The sequence below is a fragment of the Carcharhinus amblyrhynchos genome, chromosome 7 (assembly GCF_965287045.1).
Source record: "Carcharhinus amblyrhynchos chromosome 7, sCarAmb.v2.hapA, whole genome shotgun sequence".
NCBI lineage: Eukaryota > Metazoa > Chordata > Chondrichthyes > Carcharhiniformes > Carcharhinidae > Carcharhinus > Carcharhinus amblyrhynchos.
The window spans coordinates 70,828,862-70,845,176 of NC_137330.1; the positions used below are offsets into that span (position 1 = coordinate 70,828,862).

General features: G+C 40.7%; 1 protein-coding gene across 1 annotated transcript in view; it reads right to left on the reverse strand.

Moving 5' to 3' along the window:
- Nucleotides 1–9,949: 9,949 nt before the first annotated feature.
- Nucleotides 9,950–16,315, reverse strand: part of lama4 (laminin, alpha 4) — a 131,051-nt gene continuing 124,685 nt past the window's right edge. Inside the window, exons 37-40 of the mRNA XM_080192570.1 lie at nucleotides 16,054–16,184; nucleotides 15,757–15,850; nucleotides 14,513–14,632; nucleotides 9,950–13,065 (exon numbers count right to left, since the gene is read on the reverse strand). Of these exons, the coding sequence (XP_080048696.1) occupies nucleotides 12,920–13,065; nucleotides 14,513–14,632; nucleotides 15,757–15,850; nucleotides 16,054–16,184 (491 nt within the window). The 3' untranslated portion in view covers nucleotides 9,950–12,919. The remainder of the gene's footprint in view (nucleotides 13,066–14,512; nucleotides 14,633–15,756; nucleotides 15,851–16,053; nucleotides 16,185–16,315) is intronic.

Sequence of the window (16,315 nt, forward strand, 5' to 3'; positions counted from 1 at the left end):
TACTAAATATTTAACAAAAAAAGTATTTAAACTGCCGGAAATCTGGAACGAAGGTTGAAGATGCTGGAAGCTCTCAGTAAACCTTGCTGCGGCTGCTGAGATATCAGTTTTCTCTCTCAGAAGTCGGAGGTTGTGTATTTTCTCTCTGCCTCCATTTAGTTTTTTTGTTTCTCTGTTAGACGCTGGCCCATCTAGTTTTGATGAAGGGACACCACCTTTACGTTCGGAGCCGCTGAATGTCTGCACCATTTGCTGATGTTAATTACTATTTAGGGGTTCTGGGCTAGCCACCCTGTTTGATTGTTTATTAGGCTGTTGAAGTTGATAGTTCTTCTACACTTACTGCTCCTTTCTCTCCCTCTCTCTCCATGGCCAACAGCTCGGAAGTTAACATTATGACGGGTGAGTTGACTGCTGTGCAGTCCCGGAGGTTCCTGGAGGCGGGGGACTGTTTGATGTCGGGGGAGCGGCAGGGTGAAGCGGGAGCCGTGCAGCAGCGCCTGGGCTCCACCTCGGACTGGGAGGCTTGTGCTGAGATATTTCCATCGCCCCGCCACGGACGGTAAGATACTGCGTGCACATCAACCGCACGCTTTTCACCGACAACACTTCCTGACTTCACTGGGCTGATGCTGCCCCTGAGAGCCTTAGGCTGGTAGTTGCAGTCTGCAGCCAGCCACCATACGTTTTCAATGAAATCGGCTTCCAAAGTCTGGAAGAGGGCCTTGGAAACTCCTTTCCAATGCGTAGGAAGACTGAAATTTATAGATAGCCTGTCAGGCCACAGGACATCTCAAAATGCTCGACAGCCAGTGTTTTTCAAGTCTGGGCGTGGATTGTAATGTAGGAAACGGCAACCACTTAGCAGCAAAATCCCACAATCAGCAGTGTGATAATGTTCTGTTATGATATTGATTGGGGAAAAGATATTGGCTAGGACTGGGATAAAACTCTTCTTCGAAATTGTACGCACCAAGTGTCAGCTGGGAAAGTTTAAAGTTTCACCCAAATGCAGGCGTCTGTTCACAGTACGGCCATTCTTCCACGCTGCTCTGGCTGTGATGGGGTTTAGTTATTGAGTTTTGCAGCATGGAAAGAGCCCCTTCAGTCCATCGTGCCTACTCTGGCCATTAAGAACCTATCAATTCTAATTTCATTTTCCAGCATTTGGCCTCTGGCCTTGTAAGCAAAGGCATTCCAAGAGCTCATCAAAATGCTCATTGAATGTTGTAAGGATTCCTGCCTCTATTACTCTTACAGATAGTGAGTTCCAGATTCCCACCACCCTCTAGGTTTTGGTATTTAAGTAGTTACATTTAACATATTTAGAGAGTGCAGGCGGTGGGACTGATTCCTGTGTTTGTGCCTTCCCTAATGAACCTATTCCAATTTGGTCAGTCACAAGCTAGGGATCCCAAAACTTGGCAGGACTGTTTGACCTCTCCACGAAGGCTTTGGGGACATCCCTAAGGTTTTTTTTTGCTATTGTCTTCTGGGAATCTTGTGTCGTCACCGAGTTCTGAGTAGAACAGAAATCTAGTGTCAGGCATATAAAGGACATATCCCACCTTTTAGGGCTGAACAAAACACAGTGTTAATAATGCTCAAACAGCCAACGACTTATGGTGTGGAGAAGATAACCCCATGAATTGCAAATTACCACAGGTTGCCAGTTGATTTCTGCAGTTTCCCTGTTAGCTTTATGAAAACACCACTTCACCCTTAACCTCCCAATGATTTTCCTAAAGATTTGCGAATTAAGCACCCAGTAAAGGCAGCAGAATGGCAGAATTCCATTCCCAGCATGGAACAATGTCTGTACAGAGTCTGCACGTCCTCCCCATGTTTGTATGAGCTTCTCTGAATGCTCCACTTTCTTCCCGCAGTCCCCAGAATATGTGCTAGTTAGGTGCATTGCCCATCCCTGAAGGCATTTTAGAGTCAGTCACATTGCTGTGGCTCTGGAGTCACATGTAGGTCAGACTGGATAAGGACAGCAGATTTCCTGCCCTAAAGGGTATTAGTGAACCAGATAGGTTTTTATGACAATTGATAACGATTGTCATTAAGACTTTCAATTCCAGATTTTTATTGAATACAAATTTCACTGCCTGTCGTGATGGGATTCAGACCCAGGTCCCCTCAGAGCACTCCGCTGGGTCTCTGGATTACTAATCCAGTGACAAGTACCACTATGCCATTACATGTACTGTTTGAGCAGTTTTTAAACAATAGAATATCAGAAATAGAAGAATGTTAACCTTAATGAAGACTTAAAACAGGCGTATACTATTCAGATTGGCCCATCATATAAATTTCACGCTTAGGATCCACACAGCTATGTGTCCTTTTTCCCACATGCTTTGGCATTAAGCCTTTATCCCTTTCAAGTTCAAGTCCATTGTGTGAGGTAACAGTTTATTCCATCATTTTATCTTTTGGATGAGATATTAATCTCAGGCTCAGTCTTCCCACTCAGTTGGATGCAAAATATCTCATGGTACTATTTGAAGAAGAGTAGGTGGACTCTCTTGGTATTTCATGACCAATATTTATCCTTCAACCAACATGACTAAGATTGATTATCTTGTTGCTGTCTGTGAAACCTTGCTGTGTGCAATTTTACTACTGTGCTTTCCTGCAATACAACACTAACTACACTTCAAAACAATCTAACTGCTAGGAAAGCACAACACCCTGAGCTTGTGAAAAGCATTGTATAAATGTAAGATCCTTCCTATAAATTGAACTTGTTGATATCTGTCCCTCATTAATGTAAAGAATATCCATTAATCTTTCACTGTTTAGCTCTGGAAGTTGTTTCTTCCTCCATAATGCAGCATCTGTAAAACTATTCAGGTTTTACATAGACTTCTTATTCCCTATTCTGGTTTGCCAATGTATCTTACACTCAAAATTCAGAGCTAAAAAAAAATGGGTTTCTGCTGCTTCATTGAAGCCCACAGAGCATGTCTGACATAATAGTTGCTATTCTACTGCCTCTGGGGTCCAAAGAGTTCGCGCCCTTAGATGCATTGGTGGTAAATAGGGAAGAAACCGTACTTCAGTGGGATCTTTGTTTCAACCTGTTGTGTTAACAGGCAGCCCGAACTTATGTTATAACTGTACTCTATTTTTCAGGGAAGACTTTCACCCTTTTCCCCACATAATTTCCACATAATTGAAATGAATTTTCCCCCTTTTTACTTCAAGTCCTTTGTGGAGACTCTTTCAAATGAAGCATCAAAATGATGTGTCTGGCAAGGGAAATTGGGAACTAGATTACTCTATGCTGGAGTTGGTAACTGGATCCCTGAACCTGTCAGATCGGGTGTTGCAAAGTTATTACTGTTACCAGACCGACTCTGGAATTGAATCTCGAGTGGTAGCCTTGTCAGTAAGAATATGGATTTTTATCAGGCACCTCCAGATAACCCTGCAGCCTATACTGTAGTGGATAGAAAGTCCCAGATAGACATGTAACAGGAAGGAACAGTAGTAAGTTTTAACTGCTTAAACTGCAGTTAGCACTGTGCATGTTTTGGAGTCTCTCTACCACCTACACTTAAACTCTTAAGAATTAGTTAACTGGGATATATTCCTCTGGGAAGGGGGTGTTCACTTCATATTGGATCATTTTCTCCCTTTTATTCACAAAATTTGTTACAGTTCAAATTTGACATTACATGAAGTACAATACAGATCAGTTTCCTTCAGTACTGTGCATGAAATGCCTCACTACACTTGCCCTTTCATAAGAACATAAGAACATAAGAAATAGGAGCAGGAGTAGGCCATCTAGCCCCTCGAGCCTGCCCCGCCATTCAATAAGATCATGGCTGATCTGTCGTGTCTCAGTTCCACATCCCCGCCCTCTCCCCATAACCCTTAATCCCCTCTCTTATCAAAAACCCATCAACCCGCGTCTTAAAAATATTTAGCGAGGCAGCCTCCACCATTTCAACGGGCAGAGAATTCCAGAGATTCACCATCCTTTGAGTGAAGAAGTTCCTCCTCAACTCCGTTCTAAACCGCCCCCCCCACTTTATCTTGAGGCTGTGCCCTCTAGTCCTACTGTCCTTTCTGAGTGGGAAGAGCCTCTCCACCTCTATCCTGTCCATCCCATTCATCATCTTATATGTCTCAATGAGATCTCCTCTCATTCTTCTAAACTCTAACGAGTACAAGCCTAGTTTATTCAGCCTCCCCTCATAGTTCAACCCCCTCAACTCCGGTATCAGCCTAGTAAACCTCCTCTGCACTCCCTCCAAGGCCAAAATATCCTTGCGTAAGTGCGGCGACCAAAACTGCACACAGTACTCCAGCTGCGGCCTCACCAGTGCCCTATACAGCTGCAGCAAGACCTCCCTACTTTTATATTCAATCCCCCTTGCTATGAAGGCCAGCATCCCATTAGCCTTCCTGACCACCTGCTGCACCTGCAAGCTGGGTTTTTGTGACTCATGCACAAGGACGCCGAGGCCCCTCTGCACCGTCGCGTGCTGCAGTTTTTCGCCACGTAAGTAATAGTCCTTCCTACAATTATTCCTACCAAAGTGGACAACCTCACTTTTGCCAACATTAAATTCCATTTGCCAGTTCCTGGCCCATTCGCCCAGCCTATCTAGATCCTTCTGCAGACTCTCCACACCCTCCGCACAATTTGCCATTCCACCAATCTTGGTGTCATCAGCAAATTTCGACACCATACACTCGGTTCCCTCCTCCAGATCATCTATATAAATGGTAAATAGCTGAGGCCCCAGCACCGACCCCTGGGGCACTCCACTAGTCACCAACCGCCAATCCAAATAGCACCCATTGACCCCCACTCTCTGCCTCCTATTTGACAGCCAATCCTCTATCCACGCTAACACCCTACCCCCAACTCCATGCCCCCCGACCTTCTGTAATAACCTCTTGTGAGGCACCTTATCAAACGCCTTCTGAAAATCAAGAAACACCACATCCACCGACTCTCCTCTATCCACCACCCTAGACACATCCTCATAGAACTCCAATAAATTCGTCAGACACGACTTCCCCTTAACGAAACCGTACTCATCTGCTCTATCAAACAATTCTCCTCAAGGTGCCTTGCTATTTTCTCCTTGATCACGGATTCTAACATTTTACCTACAACAGACGTTAAACTAACCGGCCTATAATTCCCCGCCTTTTGCCTGCCACCCTTCTTAAACAACGGCGTAACATTAGCCGTTTTCCAATCTTCCGGCACTTCCCCGGAATCCAGCGATGTTTGGAAAATAATCACCAAGGCATCCACTATCACCTCTGCCATTTCTTTCAGAACCCTTGGATGCATTCCATCCGGTCCTGGGGACTTGTCCACAATCAGTCCCTCCAGTCTGTTGAGCACTGCCTCTCTAGTAACAATAATGTCATTCAGGCCCTCCACTCCTACCATCTTTCCATCGCTAACACCCGGCAAATTATTCACGTCCTCCTCCCTGAAGACCAAAACAAAAAAATTATTCAAGGCCTCTGCCATTTCCCCATCCCCTACGACTAAGTCCCCCCTCTCATCCTCTAAGGGTCCAACGTTCACCCTAGCCAGCCTCTTCCTTTTTATATATTTATAAAAACTCTTGCTATCCTTTTTTATATTAAGCGCAAGCCCAGCTTCATAGTTTATCCTACCCTTCTTTATCAATTTCTTTGTCATTCTTTGTTGACATTTAAACCTCTCCCAATCCTCTTCTCGCCCACTACTCTTAGCTATTCTAAACGCATCCGCTTTTAATTTAACACTTTCCTTCACCTCCTTCGTTATCCACGGCTGATTATTTCTCCTCCTATGATCCTTTTTAACCATCGGAATAAATTTCTGCTGAGCACCAAGAAAGATCTCCTTAAAGATCCTCCACTGTTCCTCAGCAGACCTACCTTCCAACGCACTCCCCCAATCAACATTCGCCAATTCCTCTCTCATCCTACCGTACTTCCCTCTGTTCAAACAAAGGACACATGTCCAGGAACCCATTTTCTCCTCCTCCATCTGCATCAGAAACTCCACCATACAATGATCACTCTTCCCAAGAGGATCCTTCACCACAAGGTCCCTAATTCTACCCGCCTCATTACATAACACCAGATCCAAGAAAGCTCGCTCCCTCGTCGGCTCCAACACACTGTTCGAGGAAACCATCCCGGCAGCATTCCAAGAACTCTTCCTCAAGCCCACCGCGTCCAACATGGGTTGACCAATCAATATGTAGATTGAAATCCCCCATAATTATCGCCGTTCCATTCCTGCATGCCGCATTTATTTGCACGTTAACAGCCCGCCCCACCTCCAGATCATTATTTGGGGGCCTATAAACGACACCCACTTTCAGGTTTTATTTACAATGTAAATTTACATTTCACGTCAAACACTCACTGGTTGAAGGGTTTTATAGGGGTTCCAGTCCCTCAGTATATTCTGGTGGGAAGGCCTTAGTCAATGGCCTTTCTGTGCTAGTTTTGAAAACTTACTTCTTGGCACTCGAAGACCAATGAGTTATGGGCATATCGAAGAGCACCTTTCACTGAGTTGATGGTCCTCCAGCAGAAGTTGATGTTTATTTTTCTGTTTGTCTCTGGCAGTCCAGAGCTGTTATAGACGGATGAACATTGATGAAAGCTGCTGCAGAAGTAAATCTCTTCCCCACCACAGCCACCTCAAGGACAGTTTGCAGAGGCAGCAAGGAAAGAGAAGGTTCTGAGGGGTGGGGAGGTGTGGCATGGGGGTCGGGGAGAGGTGGGTGGTGGGGGGGTGGGGGCGGGAATGGTAGCTAGCTGATCTCCTCACCATCAGTTAAGCTATATTTTGCCAATAAGACAGTCACCAAATGACATTGACAGATTGCTCAGGGACCAGCCCATTCATAGGCCAATTGAATGGCCACCATTCCTAGGATGATGAAGCATCCATAAGCACCGTGCGGGCAGCATGGTGACAATGTGGTTAGCGCTGCTGTTTCACAGTGCCAGAGATCCATTTTCAGTTCCATCCTTGGGTAACTGTCTGTGTGGAGGTTTCACATTCCCCCCGTGTCTATGTGCTCCGGTTTCCTCCCACAGTCCAAAGATGTGCAGGTTAGGTGATTGACCATGCTAAGTTGCCCCTTAGTATCCCAAAATGTGTAGATTAGGGGGATTAGCAGGGTAAATAGGTAGGGCTATGGGGATAAGGCATGGGTGAGATGATCTGTCAGAGTTGGATGCAAACTCAATGGGCCAAATGTCCTCCTCCTGCACTGTAGGGATTCTATGATCTGGCCAAATAGTTGATCATTTGATTGAATCGACCAGCTAACAGTCATGAATTTCCTGCAGGACAGGAACATCCTCGACATTTTCACTGGGAAGATGGAGACCCCAGTACACTGAAAAATGCAGCCAATGGTAATAGATTTCTACACATATCAGACACTGACCAAACTAAAAATTCTTGTTCCATCAGTAATTTTTCTAATGATTCTTCTACCAATTCCATGTTGGCACTTCATTATTATTATCACCTTTTGTGTTTGAAATACTCATTCAAATTTATTTTTTTTCTCACATTCAGATGAAATAACTTGTCAGCTCTGATTAACAATCTTCCCTATCTTTAATGGTTTTCTTGTTCATTTTTATGTTATAATGTAAGGTTCTTGGAATTCATTTTCATAAAGGCATTCCAACAGTAAACTAAACAATTTGAGAAACTAAAAACACTGAAATATGTTCACCTTTAGTCATAAGCTTTGTAACCAATTATAAAGGATGAAGTAAGAAGAAAATAATTCTGACATTCCCCTTAATTTACCCCTAATGCAATTTGAATGTTCATTATAAGGTTGACCAGCAGGATCTTAGAAAGTTTTAGACCAGTTTATATTTTGTGACAATAGCAATGTATATTAACAACAATGATTATGTCACACAGGCAACTTAGGAGATGCAATGGGAGTCACTGCCTGACAATTACTAATGTGCCTATTGATGTCTATGTAACCATGGGAAGACCTTCAAACTTACAATGTGGACAGGCTTCCTAAGAGTTCATCGCACCAGCACCTGTGATTCAGTTTCAGCAGATGAAATCTTGAAGTTGGTGCCAGACGCCAAGGCTCTTCATTTCTTCGTTGCGTTCTGAAAAGTTGTTTCATAACTGGTGACTCTCATTTGAGGTTGCTAGTCTATTTGTGTCAGTAAAACGTCTGATGACAAATTAACTTCAGATTCCTATTATTTCTGTAATTATTAGATGATTTAGTGACTTCTTCAAGCTCAGGGCACAAATGGACACTACATTTTACACATCTTGGCCCCAAACTTCTGGGAATCCTGCCTCAATGACAGAAGCACGGGTAGAGGAATAGGCCCCATCCCAAATTTGTCGAGACAGGTCCTGGTTTTGAGCCTTACTAGGACTTTCGGATGGAACTTTTGTCAACTGTCAGCTGTCAATCTATTCTTTGCAGGTATTGGAGGTGTAGTTGATAGGTAGCTTGGTAACTCCCTCAGATATGCACTCTTGATAGGAAGTGGACAAAAGACTTATCCACATTCCTTTGACTAGAGAACTGTGTTTGCCTTGTGTCCAGCTGCAAAAGTGAGGTCCTTTGTGCAGATTAACACAGTGCAGCAAAGGTTGAACTCAGTCAGTTGGAGTCAGAAATATTGCACTTGACACGAAAGTATTTCTAGCCTTTGTTCACTAATCTATATTGGCTCCCTCAAATATCAGCCAAATACTGCAGATGCTGGAAATCAAATAAAACAAAATACTGGAAAATGTGTGTGAAATGTTAGATGCACTCAGCAGATTTGGCAGCATCCGTGGAGAGAGAAACAGAGTTAATGTTTCAAGTTTGTATGACTTCTTTAAAGTTGAAGTGGGGTCGAAATGCGATGCATCATATGATGGGATAGGAGAGTGGAGCAGGTAGAGCAGAAGATCAGGATATGTTGGAGTTAAGGAGAGATTGACAAAAATGATTCCCTGTCAATTTTAAAATTCTCATCCTTGCGTCACAGACTGTATTTGTTTTTTCCATATGTTTTGTAATGGAAGAGGTCTGTCTTTTTTTAGCCATGGAATATACATTCCAATTAAATAATTCACAAGCTTTCATGAGTTTAAAATGAAGTTATTTATTCTCCCACACTTAATTGAAATAAACTCAACATCACACACTTGGTCTTACGTGTGCACACACACACACACACACACACATACAGAATACAGATAAAGATTATGCACTTCTACAGATTGCAGTTAATTCAGTTTCTGATTTATAATTTCTTGTCTGTCACCTCACAAACCGGTGGTTTATTTGAATGAATTTGACAATTTAAAGTTGAAGTGAACGTCTTGCAGGGATTCCCTGCAGACCGCAAGCTTTTTTGTAGTCAAACATCCAGAAGGTTGTTACAGGTGAACTTGGATGCTGGAACAGTTTAAGTACTTTGACTGCTTCATGACTTGCAACTAGTTCCAAAGCCTGGTTCTCATATTGGCTGACAATTGATGGTTCTGATGGGATCCGTAGTAATAGGGATGGAGTTACTAAAACTCAGCTTTGATCACATGACACTGGAGTAATACTTATGAGGCCCACCCAGTCTAGTAATGGATGGGAAAAAGGTCATTGTGAGAGAATGGGAAGTTGATAGTGGTCTTTGAATTTTTGTTTTACTCGTTCATGGGATGTTGGCATCGCTGGTTGGGCCTGTATTTGTTGCTCATCCCTGAGGGCATTTAAAAAACAACCACATTGCTGTCGGTCTAGAGTCACATGTAAGCCAGACCAGGTAAGAATGACAGATTTTGTTCCCTAAAGGACATTAATGAACTCACAATTTAACAAATGAATCTTTATTTTCCAAAGAATAATTCAGAAATACTTGCAATTCCTTTGTTGCACAATTTTTATAAACTCAAAATTCACAATAATCTATTTGAAACTTAAGTTCTGCAATTTATTAGATCAGTGTTGGAAGTAACTACATTGAGACAACATTTCAAAGCATTACTGTAGATGTATGTATGTATATTTACCAAGTGCCCAAATACAGTTTTCATTAAGCACAGAGAAAAGCTGGCCGGATATTGATGTGTACATCTTAACAGTTACATGCAAAAGGTGAGGGAAGAAAGGGCAGTAATACTCAGTTGATGGGTTGCTTTTGAACAGTGAGATAAAATTGATTGACTGCTCTCAAGAATCTCATTGTAGGAATCCAACATCAGTGCCATCATCAGGCCTTGAAGTATATATGTGTTCTTTTCCTCAAAATTGGTTCTCCATGCCACTCAGCATATTTTCAGTCTTTTTTCTGCTTGTGTGACAAACTTCCTATTGCAGCAGGATTAGTCTCTGGTTGCTTTCATTCTGACAGTTACCTCCCCAGTGAATACAGTATGTTAGTGACAGGCTCACTTTAGTTACGTGGCTATAGAAAGGGCAAAACACAGACATTCTTACAAGCCAATTTGTGATTTGGTTACAGATTGCCTGCACTTGAACCATGTGTAGTGCTACTTAAGATACAAGATTAGAATATTAACAATGCTAATGATGAGACAGGCTGGTGAGCTGGGAGTATGAAGGCTATTATTTCTTGGATTTACTGATTTCTTATTTTAGTTCTTTATAATTGTATCCTAAAAGCACAAAATCTATCATAATATTTAAGGTAATGAATTGTTATGGTTTAATTATTTGGCTATACTTAATCCATATCCATCATGACATATGGTTATATACTGATCACCCATGAGTTTAAAATAATATTCAGTACATCCAGAATTGAGCAAGTATTTGCTGCAACTCAAAGTTTAGAGATTGTTGTTAATACAACAATTGAAGGGTCAACTAATGGATTTGCAGCTCTCTTATAAAATAAATTCCCTCTGGTGAATTGTACAGCATCACAAATACAGTTGCAAGTATTAATGATATTTCTATATTCAAATAAAAATATTAGTATATTAAAGGAAGCCTGTGACAATTAGGTTTTATTTAGAGGATGATATCAAATATTTCATTAGAGCATATGGCCAGGCTGTGCAATCTATCCTGTCTATTTAATAAGAAAGTTGTCATTGCTGTCAGTATATTTCCATAGGGCTTCTTCTAAACTCCAGCTGTAACTGGAGCAATGGTGAATATCACCATTTGTGCTGTCTCCATCGGGATTTTGCTTCCAAAAATCTCTACTCTGGTCGTACGGGTGACTATGTTCAGTGCATGCATGCATTCTCAGTGTGATGACTGGGTGTGGTGGAAAAATCACCAAAGACATGTAATTGGAAATAACGTGGGTTATATAATTTTGGAAATTTTGAATACTTTACTGTTAATGTTTTTGGATGGCTGAAACTGACAAATATATTTTAATCTCAAACGCACTATTGGAAAATGACGAAATTATGACAGTGTCATGTTGCAGCACTACCACAAGAGGACCCCACAGCACTCCATTTCCTGTTAACTGATGGCTGGGCTGAAATGACAACAGCGGTGGGTAAAATGTGTTTGAAATCCCTCTCATCCTGATATCCAAAATCACAAGTGAATGTTAACTATGACAAAGTAAGAAAATCTCTGACTACACAATGTATGCATTGAATGCTAATTGGCAGATGTTAATTTAGCATTTGGGTTCCAAAAGCCTGTTAATTCTGTGACTGATTCATGACCAGAACAAATCCTTTAAATCTTAATTTGCAGATTAATGACTATTATCAACATTCAAAGAGCTATCCATTTAACCCAGTTTTCATATATACCACAGAATGCAGCTTTGAGATACAAACTGAAGAGTAAAAGGAAAAGATATTATTAACAAGTAGTTGTCACTCCTATATCCTGTGAACATTGATTTAGTATATTTTTAAATATGATAATTTCAGAAGTTATGGGTAACTTATGCGTTCTTTATACTGGATAGGTTCTGAGGATTTTTGCCGTAACTATGATACAATACAGGTATAGGTAGATGAACTGAAACTGATATTACAGTTATATAAAATCAGATTTAAAGGGCATTCAAATCTTCTTTTCATTCAGCAATCAAGTCACTATTTAAAACTCTATGGGAAATACATTCTGAAAAAGTCTTTCCCCTTATGGAGCGATTTGAATTTAATTAGACCCAAAGGTCCGTTGAGGCACCTCGGCTGGAAATTGGATAGTGTGGGACTCCCTGCTGCTTGTAGCCAAGGAGACCATTCCAAATCACTAACTTGAATCATTTAGCTAGACAGTTGCCTGTAAGTCATGCAACAGAGGCACATGTTGGGCAGGAAATTGGAAAATGCACCATGTTACCCAGGTGACGGAATGTGAGGTCTTGTAGGTCCAAAATGATATGGTTTTTATTTTGTTCTTTTTGAGCAACATTAATGTTCATGAAATTGATCCTCTCTGATTAATAAAACTTCTGATCTGAGTCATTGCTTGTCTTGCATGTGCACATCACAAAGCAGCCCTGTTATCACTGGCATTAATTTCAAATAGAGTGGTTAGCTAAACACTCTGTTTAAAATTAATATCAGAGATGGTGATGCCACTTTGTTCTGTGCACATGTTAAGACCAGCAATTCATTATCTGGAACTAATAGTTTGGCCCTTTGATGACCCAGATTTGGATTCTTAGCACTTTCAAGCCTAAAGCAACAAACCAGAATTTAAACTTTGTTGGTTCTAATTAGAATTAATACGTTGAAAGAAACCATGAAATAAAATAAGTATATGGACAAACAGGAAAACAATGTGATGAAGAAAGTGGCAAACAATTAATGGCCCACAGATGATTCCATTGAGATAAATTACTGCACCCCCAAGTATGAAAATGTGAAATTGCTTCCGTTTTCCTTCAGGCTGTTGGGTATGTATTGCAGAAGCGGTGTTTGCAAGCACTAGATTGCTGGACATGAGTTGATGCTGACTCCTCCACTGACCAGTGCAGCTTTAGTGAAAATGACAGGAGTTTCATTGATGTTGAAGTTTCTTATGCAGCCAGTGAATGACTGGTACATGGTCAACCTTGGGCTGAATAGTAACTCTGAAAACAAAACAAAATTATTCCGCAAGTTGCACTAATTTTAATTAATAATTACAAAATGCTTATCAAACTGAAACATGGTGGCCACACTGTCAATTCAAATTTCCCTAGCTCTGTTTTATCACAAGGACAGCAGCAGTTGAATGTAGCCCATCACCATCTGTTCAGAGAAACCAGGTATTGGGTAATTAGGGCAATCTTTCTGACATGGCTTACATCCCATAAACAAATAAAAGTATCTTTCAAAAATTGTTTCACAGCACGACAAAGTAGGTATTGAGGTAGGTGACCATTTGACTGTCTCAGTTCATTCATGGAAAAAGCATCAAGTTATCATTTAGTATGTGCTAGAATTTAACTTCCAATATCCTACTAAGTTATTAAGTGTTGATTATTCTTTGCATAAAAAGTATCTTAAACCTCTTAAAATTGAGGTTTTTGGCAGTTCCAACACATACTTATTCCCTGCCCCTGTTTAAATTGTAGCAATTTTATCTGCTTACCTTTTTTATACCATTTTCCATGATACATAATTCAATGAGTATATCTCTTAATAGTCTCATAAGCAGTAAAAGCTCAAACTTTCCTTGATTTTAATACTGTCTTTAGTTACGTTGGCGGGGGGGGGGGGGGGGGGGGGGGTGCGGGGGAGAGGGTATTAAGTATTCCAGAGACAGATCATGTTTGGGTACAGATCTGCCATGATCTTATTGGATGGTGGAGAAGGCTTGAGGAGCTGAATGGCCTACTTGTGTTTTGAAATTTCTGCTGAACTGCAGCAGAAAGGCTGCATTCTGCAGTTTGTGAGATCGTGCAGTTATTTCACAAGCATAGATTCAATTTGGAACAGCTTGATTGGCTTCCTACTTTAGCCCCCAATGCAATCTAACTAATTTGAGTTAGCAATTTTGGCTTTTGTAAACATGAAACAGGACAGTCATAATATATTGCTTTGTTAATGCTAACAGGAGTTCTTACTTTTGTTCCTAAAGTAGAATTTTAATGAAACCAAGTTGGGTTCACATTCATCCTTTTAAGGGAATTAAATACTGAGTCAATTTAACATTAATTTACCTGCCTCACCTCTGTGCCTAAGCACTGGGCAACAGAACCAAATCTGAAATGCATAACTGACAGCACCTTTGACAAGGACAAGCCTTACGTATTTAAATTGGTTGTCTACCCGCCTCTGTAGAATGAACAACTGATTCACATCCCACCCTACCCTGGGAAACATTCCCAGTGGTAGGAATGTCCAGGGAATTGTCTCCGCACAGGTCACCCTGATTTTCCTGACCCCCAGTCCCTCTACTTCGAATCCTGTTTATGCAGGACAGGGAAACTTCTGCCCAATACAATAGTTTCACCAAAGTAATTCCAGCTCAAAATGATCCGTTGGCAATATCCCTCCATTTGTGCAAAGAAAAAATTCAAAAATTGTGTTTACCTGGCACTCCTCCAACAAATACTGGCTCCTTAGTATTTAAAGAGTGTGAACTTATTGGTCCCACAACATAGTTTACCTCAGAGTCCACATCCAACTGCACAACATTTGATTCTCGGATAACTAAATGAGCAGAAAAATAAAGTCACTAAAAGAAAATAATAGGAACGGAAGGCAAAATGTCATTAGTTTAATATATAAGAAAATGGGTTGGGTGACAAAGTAATTTTAATATTGGCTTTTGAAGACTAAGACCTGGATTAGAACTGATTCTTTTGTTACCTGTTTTAAGGGTACTACGTAAAATGGGCTTTGGCTTCAACCCATTTTCCAGTATTGCATGGGCCCACAACTACCGTTGATGTGGCACCAATTGACAATGTCACTCAGAGAAAAGTAGAAATATGCTGCATTAGCAAAGAAGTGCCCAAAATGTGGCCATTTATGATGCTTCAGCCTTCACCCATCAAGTCCATCTAGTTTAATCTCATCTTTACTTGCATTTCCTCCTTTATTATTTGTGTCGTTTGAACTTCGTGAGCCTTAAAGTTTGAAAAGAACTGTTTTGGCACAGTTGCCTCCTTGATAAATCCTAAATCAGATTATCAATGTCTGATACTGACAGCAACTTGAGATAGATGTAAGTTAGTAGAATCAAGCTCTATATTTGTCCCTATTGGATCAATAGTTAACACCCATGTAGGTCAGCCATGGAAGTAGATCAGTCAACCTGCGAATAAATCTGCAAGTCATTCCACAACTTCACACTCCAATATTTTCTCTAAAGTGAAGAGTTACAAAATATAGACAACTCTCGTAGCCAAAGACAAAAAGCTTGGAAATTGCTCCATTGGGATATGCTCTGATGAGGTTCAGACTCAGTTATATTATTAGCCAGAATTTACAAAAATCTTTATTTGACTGTTAATTGTGTTCTAATGCTTAACACCAGGTGTCTGAAATAGCAAGTGCCCCATTTCACAGAATCAATGGCCTTTACTTTGATGAACACAAAATAAAGAATCAGTAAATCTTAAATGATTGGACATCATAAAAATGGAAACTGAGTTGGTGACTGAAATGAATGAACTCAAATTTAATCATTGCCAATGAGAGCAGAAGTAATTCTGCCCTAATTCTGATCATTGCAGCTGTAACCTAATAGCTTTTTGAATGTATAATGTTCTTAAGAGTTCAGTAGAAAACTTGTAAATGGATATTAGTGACTTAATTAAAACGACCATTACCTGCTATTCTGTGCCATCGACTATCGCACAGGCTTTGCTTTGGAGTGACTGATGTTTCGAACTCTGCAGTTCCATTACTGACTTTTAATTTAACCTGCAATGAAATAAAATTCAGAATGAAAACTTGCCAGAAACAGGGAAGCATCTCTAAATTAATGGGCTGGAAACCAGGCTGGCTCCGTTACTGTAACACAACTTTTGCTGCTCGACCCTCATCTCTGCTTTACACCTAGCCTAGATGATCCAGCCTGCACAGCGAGGGGAACATTTGCCCAGATTTGCTTTTTACTCCCTTACCTTTCCATTTTCCATGAAGAGATTCAGATATTTCCGATTGTAACTATGAATATGCAACAGTATTCCTGAATGATTTCTAGCACGAACTTCAAACACAAGTTCAAATCGTAATCCTAAATTGAATGAATCATCTGAAAATCAAGTACAAAAATTCTGATTATTACACAATAACAAATTATGCATCACTTATGCTGAAATAGCAAATTGGCATTATGTTTAATTTCCCTTTTATCAAGTTTCCAAGTTTTTTTTATTCTTTCAT